This window comes from Malaclemys terrapin, chromosome 3 (assembly GCF_027887155.1).
Source record: "Malaclemys terrapin pileata isolate rMalTer1 chromosome 3, rMalTer1.hap1, whole genome shotgun sequence".
Lineage (NCBI taxonomy): Eukaryota > Metazoa > Chordata > Testudines > Emydidae > Malaclemys > Malaclemys terrapin.
This window is the reverse complement of record NC_071507.1, coordinates 128,114,899-128,132,079: the sequence shown is the minus strand read 5'-3', so window position 1 is coordinate 128,132,079 and position 17,181 is coordinate 128,114,899. Positions and strand designations below refer to the sequence as shown.

Here is a 17,181-nt window from a genome sequence, read left to right as displayed (position 1 = left end):
TTCTTCACACAATGCACTGTCAACCTGTGGAACTCCTTGCCAGAGGATGTGGTGAAGGCCAAGACCATAACAGGGTTCACAAAAGAACTAGATAAATTCATAGAGGATAGGTCCATCAATGACTATTAGCCAGGATGGGCAGGAATAGAGTTCCTAGTCTCTGTTTGCCAGAAGCTGGGAATGAGCAACAGGGGATAGATCACTTGATGATGACCTGTTCTGTTCATTCCCTCTGGGGCACCTGGCACTGGCCACTGTCGGAAGACAGGATACTGGGCTAGATGGACCTTTGGTCTGACCCAGTAGGGCCATTCTTATGTTCCTATGATTCAGACAAAATAGGCGCACACAATTCCAGAAGTGATGATGTTTAAAAACTTCCCAGCAGACTTACCCACAGCTATAGTTCTCCAAAATGCATGACACAGCTACCAATGATTCATCTGGAGTGTTCCTGTTAGCAAGACTTCCCAAACTTTTTAAAAACTATGTTGTTTGAATGTCCCTTAGCTCAATTAGTGAGGGCATTCAGAACAACCTAAGTAAATACTTCCTAATTTTTATTTCCATTTCACAAACACAAAACACACAAAATCAGTCAACAAGCCAGTTTTTCCTAGCCAGTTTTGTTCACCATGTTAACTCTTTTGCATCTCTACAATAGAAAAAAAATAGTTTTGTTTTTATTTTAAAAGTATGAAAATTGCTAATATGGCATGGAAGATTCTTTTGTGATTTTGACTTCAATTCATATTTCAAAGTACTGTGTGTGACTACTGGGTGTAACATAATTCAGGTTCAATGCTAATTCAGTGCAACTACTCTCCTGAGCAAAGATCAGTAACACTGCTAAATTATATTTGATAGTTTTACGATGTGTAATCAGTGCACTGTTTTTCCCCAGCGACTAAACTGTTGCAAGACTACCAAATTCATTTCACTTAGTCCTTGAAGGGGACCCAGATCAAGTGTGCTTTCAATATACCAAACGGTAATCTGAATTTTCAAAGATTTGTATAAACCTATGCCCCTCCAAATATTTCCAAAGGAACAAGCACTCTAACTGACTTTCTTTCTCAGGTTACAGTGAATCAAAAGACAACTGCAGAGTTCTTGCCTTCTCCTCTACCCAACTGCACCAGCATACATTCGAACAATTTATTCCGAAGCAAACAGTTCATTTTTTAGATTAAAACAGAGAGTTATTTTCCAAGCCAGGTCATTTAAACATATATGCATACTTCTTGGACAGAAAGAGCCACCTCTGGATTTCCAGAAAGTTAGGGTTACCATATTCTGTGCCTCCAAATGGAGGACACTCCACGGCCCACGGCCCCGCCCCAGCCCCGCCCATACCCCCGCCCCAACCCCGCCCCCTCCCAAAAGTCTCCGCCCCCTCCCCTGCTTCCCGCGAACATTTGATTCGCGGGAAGCCTGAAGCAGGTAAGGGGGGTGTGGGGGGGAGGAGGTGCGGCCCAGGCTGGCCCCCCGGCGGCTCCAGCCTGGGTCGGCTCGGGCCCTGGGGTGCCGGCCCCGGCCGACCACCCCCAGCCCGCCCAGCACTGCCGGCCCCCGGCGGCCCGGCGCACCCCCGGGCTCCCCGCGGGCCCAGCTGACCTGCTCCCCGCCGGCCCGGCTCCCCGCCGGCCCGGCGGCCCGGCTCCCCGCGGGCCCGGTTGACCTGCTCCCCGCCGGCCCGGCGGCCCTGCTCCCCGCCGGCCCGGCGGCCCTGCTCCCCGCCGGCCCGGCGGCCCTGCTCCCCGCCGGCCCGGCGGCCCTGCTCCCCGCCGGCCCGGCGGCCCTGCTCCCCGCCGGCCCGGCGGCCCTGCTCCCCGCCGGCCCGGCGGCCCGGCTCCCCGCCGGCCCGGCGGCCCGGCTGACCGCCGGCCCGGCTCCCCGCGGGCCCGGCTGACCGGCTCCCCGCCGGCCCGGCTCCCCGCGGGCCCGGCTGACCGGCTCCCCGCCGGCCCGGCTCCCCGCTCCCCGCGGGCCCGGCTCCCCGCGGGCCTGGCTCCCCGCGGGCCCGGCTGACCGGCTCCCAGCCCGGACCCCGGCCCGGCACCGCGCCCCCGGCTCCCCGTCCGGCCCCGCGCCCGGCACTGCGCCCCTAGTTCCCGGCCCGGCACCATGCCCCCGGCCCCGCACCGGCCCCGCACCGCGGGCCCCGGCCGAGCACCACCCAGCCCTCCCGATTTTCCCGGACATGCCCGGCTTTTGGGGATTTCCCCCCGGACGGGGATTTGAGCCCCCAAAAGCCGGACATGTCCGGGAAAATCCGGACGTATGGTAACCCTAAGAAAGTTCTGAAAAGTTGTACTGGAGCACAAACTTTCCCCTTCAAAAAAAAAAAAAAAAAAAAAAAAAGTATATACTTGAGAAATAGGTGTAAGTATAATTATGAAACCTTCTTCTGGTTTCAAAGTTTCATGCAGTTCTTACTAAGCTGATTTATTTTTAACCAGAGAAAGAACGTATTTGGATCGTACCTTGAAATGTACTGTGATGTTCCAAGGAAGGGCTGTATTTGATGCATGAAGGTCAAATAGCAATCCAATCGGAAAATGCCTAAATAATAATAATAATAATAATAAAAAAGTATATTAAATACACATGAGTTTTACATTTAGAATTACATACAACAGTAAACATACTTCCAGTTCCCAACTTCAAAAATTGCCAGTTATTCCCCACCTTTTTAGTCAGTGTTAAGCACACTCAAAGCCCTGTACAAGGAGAGATGATTGACTTGGTTTAGTCACTGGCAGAGTCAGGACTAGAACTCAGTTTCTAACTCCAAGTTTTATACTCAATCTTACAGAATATCCTATTAACTCTGAACATGACTCCCTACCCCACCTTCTAAGGCTTACAGCCTAAGGGAATGGTTGTAAACAGGCAGCAGAACTAAAGGCATGTTGGCAGGTGAGTTGAGTGAGGCAAGGCCAGGCAGGATTTGTTCCATTTTTTAACCCCATTACTATAAAACTAGTCAGAATAAAAAAGAAGGAAAAAGTATACGGAAACTGGGATTTAAGATTTACTAGCAATACCATTAAAACTAATATAAGTTACAAGAACACAGACTGCACCCTTTAAGTGTTCACTTTCTACCCTGAAGTAAAAAATTTAGATAAAATTTACTATGTCATAAAAGCTGGCCTTTTGCAATAAACTACAGGCCTGGTCAAGAAAAATATTGTATTGTATAAAACTTTTCTACAAACCTAAAAATTACCATCTTGTTAAATGTGTCTCTTAATGAAATATGACAAGTTCTTTAGTACTCACTGGAGCTCTCTCTTGGATTTGGCATATCATACTCAATTCTCTTATGCCTTCAAAGACATTAGAAATTAGTATTTTTGGAAACATGACAAAGTAAAACTGTTCTCTTAGGCCCTAATCCTGCAAATATTTATGCATGTGCTTAACTTCAGACATTGAGTAGTCCCTCTGAATTCAGTGGGATTGCTCATAGTGCATACAGTCAAACGTGTGCTTAAGACTTTCCAGGATGGGGGCCTTAAAGAGGAAGGATTTAAAGGAGAAGACAACATCATTTCTAGATATACCAGAACATTTTCATAACAGCTGAAAATACATTTTAACAGTCTAGTGCTTCAGCACCATCTGCTGGCTAGTTGGCCCAAAAGCTAAGACAAGTTCAGAGATCCAAGATGTGTGAGATAATATCTTTGATTGGTTCAACTTCTGTTGGTGAGAGAGAAACTTTTGAGCTTACACAGAACTCTTCTTCAAGTCTGGGATCTGGGACCAACACAGCTTCAACAATACTGCATTCAAGACAAGTCTAGTAGGTTAAAAATTCAGATAGAAGTGTGATTTTTTTTAAGTTGATATTCTTTTGAGTTTAGCTATTTAAAATTTCTTAACATTAGTGAGAAATAACAAGAGAGCGGCTCCATGACTGCTCTTTGCTGGTAGAAAATGAGAACAAAGGATGGATACAGGGCAGGACTTTTAGAAAATATGGATCCATTATTAATGCACATGTTTTTTTACTGGTAAGGGTTCTTAACTAGTAGAAGTTCTATGGTGTGCAGTTATAGCACATGACTCCTAGAACAGAGATCCGCAAAGGCAATTCATGGAAGAACACTCTGCACTTATTTTATTTAGCCCACCAGTCAGATTTCCTTTAAGAACTACACAGGGAACATATTGCATGACACCTGGCTCTTAAAGAGCCATTTTTAATTTATTATACAAATACAGATACCAACTAATACATAAAATAAACTTCTTGGTATATCTCTGCTACCTTTTCCCTTTGGTCTCCTTACTTCAGAGAGTATGAAATAAGTTCACGTGCTTAAGAGAAATAAGTGTTCTGCAACAACTGCTTCCAGCGCATGTCCTTTGCTGGATCCTTTTATGGAGGAAGTATTCATGTCACTTTGTTCCCACCACAATACTTCTGAGGCTAGTTCTGCAGACAGAATCCCCACCAGGGAAATCACTTGCTAAACGGAAACATGAATCCCCATTAAAATTAAAATGCTATGACTAGAGTATTACAATCTTCAGAGCTACAAATAAGATTATTTCTTCCTCTGAAATTCTGAAGCAGCACTAGTGTGCATGCACTAGCATTTAACCCCAAGCCATCACAGACTTGAAATAATGTGACAAGACTGCATTCCACTCATTTTCAGGACTTCTAACCTGAAGTATATTTTAGGAGCCAGGAACACCTATGGTATTGAGCACCACCTGCACAGAGACCTTTTATAGTTCTTCCAAATAAAAGATGTTTCTAAGCCAAGGTAGACAGAGTGGGCAGGGACACAACAACAGAAGGGAAGGGGGAAGAGAGGATTTGTTTGTCAGCAGAGTATGGAGACAGTAACATTCTCCACCCCATTCACACAGAACTGAACTTCTAGGGAAGTGCTGTGACATAGGAGCACTGTTTCTAAAGCATGCTACAAACAAAAAAGCATGTTAGGGGCCTGCAAGCACAGATCATTGCACCTATAGAGCTCAGGGGAGGAATGTAAAAAAAAAAAACAAATAAAAAAAATTCAAAATTTTTCTAAGTAAGCAAGTACCAAAGAAATGGGCAGAAAGTCAGACAACATGACTGTGCAAACTACTTAAGGGAGGTTTCCTGTTCAAAATATACAGTCTGATTGCCAGAGTCAGACTGAACTGGATTTTGAGCCCAGGACAGACAGGTCTTGTGGGGGAAAATAAAAAAGGAAAGGAAAAGATTCCAAGAGGCCACAGTTCTCTTTATAAGCTGCTGGAGCAATTCTTAGTTTTGGCAAGGCTTTAATCCAGGGATCGGCAATGTTTGGCACGCGGCAGCCAGCACATCCTTTCCGCAGCCCCCAATGGCCTGGAGTGGCAAAAAGCGTCCAGTGGGAGCCGCGATCGGCCGAACTTTCGGACACAGCAGGTACACAAACCAGCCTGGCCCACCAGAGTGCTTACCCTGGCAGGCTGCATGCCAAAGGTTGCCAATCCCTGCTTTAATCTATAAATGCATAGCAGTGACTTGACTTCCAGCCCGGCCATTAGTTGTTGCTGTAGTATTACAGAACAGGTGCTTGTAAGGTGTAAGTGTGCAGCTGCAGAACTCTATTTAAGTTCATTAATATTTTCAGAAAGACATAAGGCAACTAAGGGAAATTAACTGCCATCAACTTCACAACTTTTTGTGTGTGGAAGCTTTGAAAAAGCACTGGGGAAGATAAAGTGTGTCAGCCAGAACAAGTAGGAGCACTGTTATTTTCATGCTAGAACCACCTTTCTGTGGCGATAAAATAAGACGTGTAGCATATAAGCAACTGTCACATCAAGGACAGAAAAGAATTCCCATGACACAGAATTTGTGGTGAAGGTGAAAGTTGAGAAAATGCAAGGTATTTGAAGTCTACTAATTGCCATATTTTCTCCTCCATCAGTGGAAGTTTTGGGTGTACCAGAAATGAAGGATCAGGTCCTAGAGCATTAAAATTTACTAAAAGAAATTAGCTGTGGCCATCAGTTTAGGACTAAGACAGATGTGGAAACAACTCAAAGTATGCAAGATGGATACAGAGATAGAACATAGAGAGCAGACATCTCTATTTTTGTTATGTTTCCATTTCTCGTTGTGTGCTCACAAAACAGAATACGAAAATCCTACTTTAATCAATCCTACTTTGGAGATCACCACTGTACGAGATTCTGGGGTTCACATTTATTAGCAATATATATACATTTCACCCAATGTGCAGAATATTGTACTAAAACCCTTGCAATGGCTTTTTAAGTAGCAGTTCCACTGCAGTTGTGTTTACATTTACTTTTAACCCATCAACATGCCATTATAAAGAGATATAATCAGCTTAAAAAAAAAACATTGTAGTAAGTAAAAATTTTTAGTCAATTAACAGTTAAGATTTCTATAAATGGTGGATCAGAGACTTCCCCCTGCCCTCTGTTTGTTTTCTTTGCACTTCAATACACCAGATTTCAGGTAGACTGTGAACATTTAATTAAAATGTATCTTTTTTTAGGACTTTTAACACTGCTTGGTCAGTGAACTAGCATATTAAGTCCTCTCAAAGCAAGAAAGGAGAAAAAAAATTAAAAACAATTACCAAACTTATCCAATCCCTCCTGGCGATTTTTATTGATACCCATTCTATTTGCATAATGTCCTAATGTTGCCAGACTATATCAACCTGCATTTGTTAAATACTGTTTAGCATTAACATTATATACTCTGATGGCAGCTCCTGATTGTGCAAAAACGGATTACTATTTTTAATCTATACAACACAGCTCACAATACTTTGCCCATTTGAGTTCCCCCAACTCCATTACACTGCCACTGTTCCCTTTGCCTGCCGCCTTCAAAAAGTTAATGCCAGCGTAACCAGCTCCATCTCACCATTGTTTCTCTGCCATAAGGGCTCTCTCTTGCATGGTACCAGAAGAATCTATATTGATCCTTTTCTTGTTCATGTCGTCTATGAAGCTGTTGAAAGGGTTAACGAACAAATGTGGTCCATCCACCAAAGCTCAGATTTGTTAACTTTTTCGGCACGCTAAAGAGTCCATTTCTCACCCCCTCAGGCTTCTGAAAACGGCAGAAGGTTAGAGGGGATTAGTTTTAGGACCAAAAGGGGGGTTAGTGGGTTACAGATTGTTGTAATAAGCCATAAATCCAATGGCTTATTACAACAATAATACTCAGTCCATAATTTGTAGTATCTAGCAGAAAAATGAATTTAAATTTAAATGCTTATTATAACAATCCATAACCCATTAATCCCCTCTTTTTGTCCTATGACTGCAGAAGTGTTAACAGGCCACTCTACCATGAACCATCCCTTAAAGCAGGGATCGGCAACCTTTGGCACACACCCTGCTAGGGTAAGCACTCCAGGCTAATGGGGGCTGTGGGAAGTGGCAGCCAGCACATCCCTCAACCCGCGCCACTTCCCGCAGCCCCCATTGGCCTGGAGCAGCGAACCGCAGCCAGTGGGAACCGCGATCGGCCGAACCTGCGGACGCGGCAGGTAAACAAACTGGCCCGGCCCGCCAGGGTGCTTACCCTGGCAGGCTGTGTGCCAAAGGTTGCCAATCCCTGCCTCAAAGTACAGTAACTCCTCATTTAACGTTGTCCCATTTAACTTTGTTTCATGTTATGTCCCTGCTCAATTAGGGAACATGCTCGTTTAAAGTTGTGCAATGCTCCCTTATAAAGTCGTTTGCCTGCCTGCTTGTAAGATTCTGTGGAAGAGCAGTGACTTTACAAGGGAGCATTGCACAAGTTCCTCTTCTCCACTTCCTCCCCCTCCCTCTCAGCAGCGCTTAGAACTTTCTGGGAGGGTGGGGGAGGAGCAGGGAAGCCCTGCATCTCCGCTCCTCCCCCTCCCTCCCAGAAAATCCTAAGCACCGCTAAACAGCTATTTGGCAGCGCTTAGAACTTTCTGGGAGGGAGGGGCAGGAGCGGGGAAGCGCCGTGTCTCTGATCCTTCCCCTCCCTCCCAGAACTTTGCACTTAGGACTTTCTGGGAGGGAGGGGCAGGAGCAGAGAAGCACTACATCTCCGCTCCTCCCCCTCCCTCCCAGAAATTCCTAAACACCACCAAACAGCTGTTTGGCGGCACTTAGGACTTGGGGGGGGAGGAATGTGGCGTGCTCCGGAGAGGAGGTGGAGTGGGGGTGGGAAGAGGTGGGCCTGGAGTGGAGCAGGGACAGGAAGAGGAGGGCCTGGAGCATTCCTGACAAAATCCGAGCCTATTCTCCGGGGAAGCTGCCACTGCTGCTGCTGCAAAGGTGCTTCCTAGAGTCCTTGCCTGCAGCGGGCTGTGCCTGTGTGGGGTAAGCCAGGGGCACTTCCCAAGTACAGTACTATAAAGTATCCAGTATAATGCCTTTTATCTGCCCCAAAAAAATTTCCTTGGAACTTAACCCCCCACTGCATTTACATTAAATCTTATGGGACAATTGGATTCGTTTAACATTGTTTCACTTAAAAGTTGTATTTTTCAGAAACATAACTACAATGTTAAGTGAGGAGTTACTGTATGAGCTAACTACTTATACAAAACAATCTGTTCCACCTTGCATTTTGCTGTGACACTGGGAATACCTTTCCCAAATCTCTGTGGCTCCAAAGCTTCTCTCTCTCACCAACAGAAGTTGGTTCAATAACTCACCCACCTCGTCTCTCTGAAAATTACCCAACATCTTAAATAAGCTGGTGTGAATGCCTCGTAATTTTAGGTTCACTGCTCTTCCAGAATGGCTCAAGGGGTACCCATGGGCCATTCTGTAGTACTGTTGCAAAGGAAGGCCACAAACTTCTCCATGCAATGGCTCTCATGTTCGCCATTCTCTATCTCCCATGGGAAGCCAGAGTTGCATAATACTTGGGAGCACCTCCCTATAGCTCCCCCCCAAAAATGAGTAAAGTCCCTATGCATCTTAGATTAAACAAGAGTAGAATGTGTCATTTTACATCATAAAAAAAAGTTAGTTAAATCAACAACTTGGGGCACGGCCTACATATTCTCTGTTCTGTACAGTTCTCACCACATTGCTGGTGCTCGTCAAATGTTAAAAAGGTCCCTCGGATGGCCCAACACTTTACTTACATAGGAAAGCTTACAATAATGAAAATAAGGACCTAATCCTGCAAACACCTGTGCACATGCTTAACTTTATTACTGCAAGCAGCCCCACTGATTTCAATGGGACTACTCCCGGAAGTAAAGTTAAGTACATGCTTAAATGTTTGCAGAATCATACAATTAATAGCCTTGATCATTATTAAGCGACCCCATTTTTACTTGGCTGCTCTGTTTACCCTTCTAAAGAGATTTCTCCTGAAGTAGTGCCTCGTGCTCCCAGAAATCAATCTAATTCTAATTCAAATGTTCTTGGAACTGTTCTCTACGCCATACCTGTCTCCTTCTGTCCAAACTAAAGTAAGCCTGTCTCTCAGACATCTCCTCCTGGATGTCTAGCTGCCAGCTCAACCTAAACATAGCCAAAACAGAGCTCCTAAACTCCTTTTTGATAATGGTGTACAACACCACTATCCTGCCAGTAACCTGGGCACCATCTTCAACTTGGACCTTTCTGAAGGACCTCACATCAAGGCTATATCTAAAACTTGCAGATTCTTGCTACATAACATCTCTAAGATACGGCTTTTCCTATCCAACCACACAGCTAAAACTCTCATCCAGGCTTTCATCATCTCGTGTCTTGATTACTGCCACATCCTTCTATTTGCATTTGTCAAGACCAATCTTGCCCTGCTCATATCCATTCAGAATGCTGCAGCAAAGAAAGTTCTCCTAGCCCATCATAGACAATCTCATCCCTCACTTTGAATCCATTTGTATTGCATCAAACATAAGCTTCACTTTCAAGGTCCTTCACTGTGAGACCCCATCCCACCTATCAACTTTTTCTTGCTAATGAGATGTCGATACTCGCCTCCAATCAGCCAAAGATGTTGGCCTCCACTGCCCACTTGTTAAATTTTCAGACACTTTTGTGATTTCTCCCAGACTGCCCAACAGGCTTGGGAAGAACTCCACGTAAATGTCCACAAAGCAATTTCATCATTCATCTTCATAGCTCTCCTCAAAACACTCCTTTGCTGTGATGCCTATAAAAACTTGACAACTGTTAGGCTGCTGGTATACAGAGAACACTACCTACCATGCTAACCAATACTGTCTCTCTGTTTCCTTGTATTCCCCCCATCAGTCTGTATCCGTTGTTTCATCTTATACTTATATTGTAAGATTCTTGGGGCAGGGATCGTCTTTTTGTTATGTGTTTGTACAGTGGGGTCCTGGTAAATGATTAGGGCTCCTAGGTACTATGATGATACAAATAATAAGAAAAAAGAAGGGGATAGTCTAACAGAGGAGTATCAAAATACAAATTAGTCTTTAGTTAAAGCCGTTCTTTTTTTTAAACCATAAAATATATTAAGAGTCCAGTTTCCCTTTTTCCCCCACTACAACATAATCACAGATTATAGAGGTCATAATATTTCACCTATCTATATAAGATTGTGGAGCAAGCACTATGCCTTACTATTCATTTAAACAGCATGTAGTATATTTTGGGCTCTACAATTCAAAGTAATAATCACCATTGTTCAATTCTAAGAGAAACTTCCACTGTGCCAACTCTAGCTGGATGTACAAATTACTTGCATATATTCCAATTTCCTTCTTTTTGTATTGCTAACAATTAGGGCTGTCAAGCGATTAAAAAAAATTTAATCGCAATTAATTGTGCCGTTAAACAATAATAGAATACCATTTATTTAAATATTTTTGGATGTTTTCTACATTTTCAAATATATTGATTTCTATTACAACACAGAATACAAAGTGTACAGTGCTCACTTTATATTTATTTTTGATTACGAAGATTTGCACTGTAAAAAAAACCAAAATAGTATTTTTCAATTCACCTAACAAGTACTGTAGTGCAATCTCTTTGTCATGAAAGTTGAATTTACAAATGTAGAATTATGTACAAAAAAATAACTGCACTCAGAACCAAAACAATGTAAAACTTTAAAGCCTATAAGTTCACTTGGTCCTACTTCTTGTTCAGCCAATCACTCAGACAAACAAGTTTGTTTTCATTTGCAGGAGATAATGCTGCCCGCTTCTTGTTTACCATGTCACTTGAAAGTGAGAACAGGCGTTCGCATGGCACTGTTGTATCTGGTGTTGCAAGATATTTACATGTCAGATGCGCTAAAGATTCATATGTGCCTTCATGTTTCAACCACCATTCCAGAGGACTTGCTGATGAAGGGTTCTGCTTGATAACGATCCAAAACAGTGAGGACCGAGGCATGTTCATTTTCATCATCTAAGTCAGATGCTACCAGCAGAAGGCTGATTTTCTTTTTTGGTGGTTCGGATTCTGTAGTTTCCGCACCGAAGTGTTGCTTTTTGAGACTTCTGAAATCATGTTCCATACCTCGTCCCTCTCAGATTTTGGAAGGCACTTCAGATTCTTAAAACTTGGGTCGAGTGCTGTAGCTATCTTTAGAAATCTTACATTGATACCTTCTTTGTGTTTGTCAAATCTGCAGTGAAAGTGTTCTTAAAACGAACAACACATGTACTGGGTCATCATGCGAGACTGCTATAACATAAAATATATGGCAGAAACTGGGTAAAACACAGAGCTGGAGAAATAATATTCTCCCCTAAGGAGTTCAATCACAAATTTAATTAACACATTTTTTTAACGACGTCATCAGCATGGAGGCATGGTGGCCGAAGCATGAAGGGGCTTATGCATGTTTAGCATATCTGGCACATAAATACCTTGCAACACCGGCTACAAAAGTGCCATGCAAACACCTGTTCTCACTTTCAGTTGACATTGTAATTAAGAACCGTGCAGCATTATTTCCCCTAAATGTAAACAAACTTATTGGTCTTAGTGATTGGCTGAACAAGAATTAGGACTGAGTGGACTTGTAGGCTCTAAAAGTTCTACATTGTTTTGGTTTTGAGTGCAGTTATGTAACAAACAAAACAAAAATCTACATTTGTAAATTGAACTTTCATGATAAAGAGACTGCACTACAGTACTTGTATGAGGTGAATTGAAAAATACAAATATTTGTAATAAAAAATAATACAAGTGAGCACTGCACACTTTGTATTGTGTTGTAATTGAAATCAATATACGTGAAAATGTAGAAAAACATGCAAAAATATTTAATATATTTCAATTGGTATTCTATTGTTTAACAGGGCGGTTAAAAGCGATTAACTCAAAAATTAATTGCAATTAAAAAATTAATCGCATGAGTTAACTGTGATTAATCGACAGCCCTACCAACAATTTCAAGCAACACCTTTCACAGGATTTCATTAGCGTGAGAGTCACAAGACAACACCTGCAAGTCAGCAGTGCAAAGCAGAGTCCACTAGATGACATTTAGTTTTCACAGAAACCCAAGTGGCTAATATCAATATTTTTCTTCCCATCTACAACATATAGAAATGCATCTAGAAACATGTTAAAATCAGTTTGCCTTGTTCAATGCATGACTAAGAACTAATGTTATTTGTATTGAGGTAGCACACACCATAGCTTTCAAATCACCTGCTTTAAAAACAGTTCTCCTCCAGAAATAAGGAAGTATTATTCCATGAAAGATTATTGATTAGCAATGTTACTTTTTACAGTTCACAGTCTACAGCAGAAAGTAGAAAGGAAACAACTACGTTCATGAAACAGTTGCCAAACAACACAAACTTTTAGCTCCCCCATTTAGCCAGGAATACAATTACTAGCCAGTTTATAAAGATGCATATAACATTTATAAAGTTGACACAATAGTCTGAATATTCCACGTATCCATAGCATGTCATAGCTCAATATAACAGTCCTTGAATATTCCATGCTTCCAAAGCATCAGGGCTGTCACAGTAAGCATTTAAGTGTTCTACAGAAAGACAGAGTTTAAATATCACTCATCCCAAAACTAATTCAAAATTTTTGTAAATGGTAATATTGTGATGGGTCTCTCCGAGAAGATGCCATTGTACTGAAACTCCAGTCTTTACAGTAAGGTGTGATTAGTTTATGATGCAAATACTGACAGCGTGCTTAACTCGATTAATCTTTTTATACAGTAGTTTTGCATGTATAATACTAAAAGTTTAATGATCCAACGTTAAATCAACTCACCATTTCAGTGGTGTGCCTTCATATTCAAACCATATCTCAGTAACATCCTCTTGTCTCATAACCTTCTGAAAGTGTTTTTTCACTTTGTCCGTTACCAGCGTCAAGTAGCTTATTCTAGGTAAAAGCAACTGAAAGGAAAGTTTGTACAAGCAGGTGTCATTTATTTTTTGAAGTTTTAGAAATCTAATATAAAGCCACATATAGGTACTGTTTTTCAAGAAAACAAAATATGCAGTTGTTTTTTTTAGCTTTTGTTTTTTAAAACATGCCATACTTTTAGACAGTAATAGTAATTTGCTTCTTAAATGCCAATAAGTTAATGCTATCAAATACTTATTTTAAAACAAGTTTTGAATGCAACTGTTTCCAGCACTGAAAATATTTTAACACAAAACATAGTCTGTAAATTGGTTTTTTTCTTGCCTCACTCAATGCACCTGGAGGGAGACAGAAGCAATTTACAAAAAGGCAGAAATTACTCAATGGTCAGGTCCAGTTATATTTCTCACAACTGGACCCTTTTCTTTATAACAGGTATAAAAATAGAGTATGCCGTATCATCAAACAGGATAGATACATTTCTATAAAGAACTGCTTAAAAATAAAGATTCACTTGTGCTAAGAATTTTGATCAGATATACATTTGATATTTTAAAAATTTGTAATACAGTAGCTCCTCACTTAACGTTGTAGTTATGTTCCTGAAAAATGCGACTTTAAGCGATACTATGTTAAGTGAATCCAATTTCCCCATAAGAATTAATGTAAATGAGGGTGTAGGGGGGGTTAGGTTCCAGGGAAATTTTTTTTGCCAGACAAAAGACTATATATATATATAATATATATATATACACACATACACACACACACACAGAGAATAAATTTAAACAAACAATTTAATACTGATACACAGCGATGATGATTATGAAGCTTGGTTGAGGTGGTGGAGTCAGAGGGTGGGATACTTCCCAGGGAATTCCTTACTGCTAAATAATGAACTAGAACTCGTCTGAGCCCTCAAGAGTTAACTGATTGTTGTTAATGTAGCCTCACACTCTACAAGGCGGCACAAATGGAGGGGAGGGAGACAGCATGGCAGGCAGAGACAGAGACAGAGACACACACCGTGAGTGTGAGAGAGATGTGTGCATTGCCCCTTTAAGTATGCTAACCCCACTCTAAGTACACTGCCTTTTTAAATAGATCAGCAAGCTGAGACAGCAGCTGCTGCCAGAAAGCTCATCCCATCCTGAGCCCTGTCGTGTGTCCCCCTGCTCTATGGAAGATCATCACTTTTCCCTACTTAGCAAGAGACTAGAGATCCTAATTTTACCATTTTCCTAGCCCTAGACTTAAAATTATTCATTCCAGTGAATACAAAGTATATTAAATCAGCTTTATAAGGTGCATAAAGATATCGCTAGTTCATTCTGTCATGTTTCTCATCTCTCCTACAGCTGTCCACATTTAGTCTAAAAATTTAGATATTTTATCAGGTCATGTACACGCAGATAATCCAAAGAACAGTACAAAAAAAGTTTTAGCCCAATATTTTCCTTTCTTCAAATACTGACACTACAATACAGAGAGAATAGCTGTGATGAAAAACATATAAAAACATTTAAAAGATATATTTAACTACTTTCTAGCCTTTAGTCCGTCAGTCTAGACTGTATTTATTACACTCTTCCATCTGAAGGAAGTCAGAAGAATTGTTACATAAGGCCTCCTATAAGGGCTGTTGGGGTTGGGCAAAACTGCTAGAGAAACTTCTGGAATATAAAAATATATATGCTTGCCTTGGACAACAAAAGTAACTAAACAAAACTGAAATAGAAAAAAAAGCACATTACGTGACAATAGAAGCTTCTCTCATTAAACTATGTAAAAAAGATAAACGCCTAAAACTACTACCAGATATAGTGAGCTCTGACAGTTGGAGGGGGATACTTTCCCTTAAGTACACAGGCCTTAAATCTATGAATATTAAGTACTCAGAATATGACAGAATGCATTCTCAAGTCCACAACTACAATAACTAAATTCTTCACCTTTCTTTTTCTTCTTTCCATCCCCCTGTTCCAATCCCAAGTCTACTTCCTGAGCATCTTTTTACAGAAATTCAGTAAAGTTAGAACAAAACTATTACTGTTTACATACTAAGGGCTTGTCTACACTATCACATAAGTCAATATAACTTACATCGCTTAGGGGTGTGAAAAAGTCACCCCCGCCCCCCGAACTACGCGAGTTACACCAACCTAAGCACTGTCCACACCAGTTGGAAAGGAAACATTCTCCTGCTGATATAGTTTCCGCCTCTTGTTGAGGTGAAGTAATTATGCCGACAGAAGAGCGCTCTCCCGTTGGCATAGTGCATCTTCACCAGACGCGCCACAGAGGCTCAGGTGCACCGATGTACTGCAGTAGTGTAGACTAGCCCTTAGTCTAAATAAATTTTTTCACTTCAAGGTCCCAGAAACAAAGACAAGATTTTCGTCTCGAGACCAAAAACATCAAGACACTTGATCACAGCCTTGGACAGACCAAGAGACTACCTACACTTGACCAGAGCTCATAAATATGTTCTGTCTACTCCTAATAGGGTAACACTTCTTAGGACACATCCATTATTTTCCAATGAAACCAGCAACCTTATTCACATACATTTAAAGGCATTCATTGCACACACTGGATGTCACCATACCCAGGAATGCAACACAGTTAATTTGAGGTTCAAGTGAAAAGCCCTGCCTACACCTTTTAAAGCACTCTCATTATTACAGTTTCATGAATGGTAATAATGGTGAGAGCTTTAGCACAAGCCAGACACCCCTTTCTTTTTTAAACTCACTATGTCATCTAACTCTCCTTGGATCAAGTCTAGGTGGAATACTGATAAGAACACCAGCAGCCACCTAGTCAACATTTATACTAGAACACCCACTCTTGCTTGCATTTAAAAAAACACACACACACAAAAAACATTCCCTCCAGAAGCATCAAAACCAAAGAGCCTGAAAAAAACCCAGATGTGATTGGACTATCCCTGCCTATCTTCATTGTACTTACATAATAAGGTTCAGCTTCCCTTTCAGTTATCTCATCCTGATACAGCGTGAAGCAGGTTGGTATTCGTCCAAACCACACATCTCGAAGCACATCTTTGTCATCTGTCATTCTTCCAATGGGTACTGAAGCACATGTAGACTAAATTATTTCTTCAACCAGAACTATGCCACACCCCCAAAAGACAAAAAGCAAGATCAGCTTTTTCAAATAAAAGATACAAAATTTTACAATACTCCCTTTACTATGTTCCTATGACACGAGGTATTAAGGACAGAGTTCTATTTATCCAGTTACCGAATTTATTAATTGCTACAAAGAAACAGTTGGCTGAAAGGGTTTACAGATAACATGAATTAAATAGCAGAACATTAAAGAACAAAATATACAAAAGTTAACAAGTTGCTTAGCTGTCAGACATGTAGGATAGTGATGATCTGGAAGGGGCCTCCAGCTCATCTGATCCAGTCCCCTGCACACATAGCAGGACTAAGTATTATCTAGACCATCCCTGACAGGTGTTCGTCTAACCTGCTCTTAATCTCCAATGATGGAGATTCCACAACCTCCCTATGCAATTTATTCCAGTGCTTAACCACACTGACAGAAGTTTTTCCTAATGTCCAACCTAAACCGCTCTTGCAGCAATTTAAACCCATTGCTTCTTCTCCTATCCTTACAGGCTAAGGAGAATAATCCCCCCCCCACACACACACACACAACAACCTTTTACATACTTGAAAACGTTATCATATCCCCTCTCAGTCTTCTCTTCTCCAAACTAAACAAACCCAATTTATTCAATCTTTCCTCATAGGTCATGTTTTCTAGACCTTAAATCATTTTTTTTTTTTTTTTTTGCTCTTCTCTGGATTTTCTCCAATTTGTCCACAT

The 17,181-nt window shown here is 41.6% G+C and overlaps 1 protein-coding gene across 10 annotated transcripts in view; it reads right to left on the bottom strand.

Moving 5' to 3' along the window:
* ATG5 (autophagy related 5) overlaps positions 1-17,181 on the bottom strand; it is a 144,532-nt gene that overhangs the window by 123,107 nt on the left and 4,244 nt on the right. For 5 of the 10 annotated variants that reach the window (XM_054022586.1, XM_054022587.1, XM_054022584.1 and 2 more), the window contains exons 2-4: positions 16,291-16,412; positions 13,219-13,346; positions 2,487-2,565 (exon numbers count right to left, since the gene is read on the bottom strand). In XM_054022586.1, coding sequence (XP_053878561.1) covers positions 2,487-2,565; positions 13,219-13,346; positions 16,291-16,398 — 315 coding nt within the window. In that variant the 5' untranslated portion in view covers positions 16,399-16,412. Of the gene's footprint in view, positions 1-2,486; positions 2,566-6,904; positions 7,081-13,218; positions 13,347-16,290; positions 16,452-17,181 lie in introns of those variants that run through there. The other 5 variants (XM_054022582.1, XM_054022578.1, XM_054022581.1 and 2 more) reach the window with 2 other exon arrangements.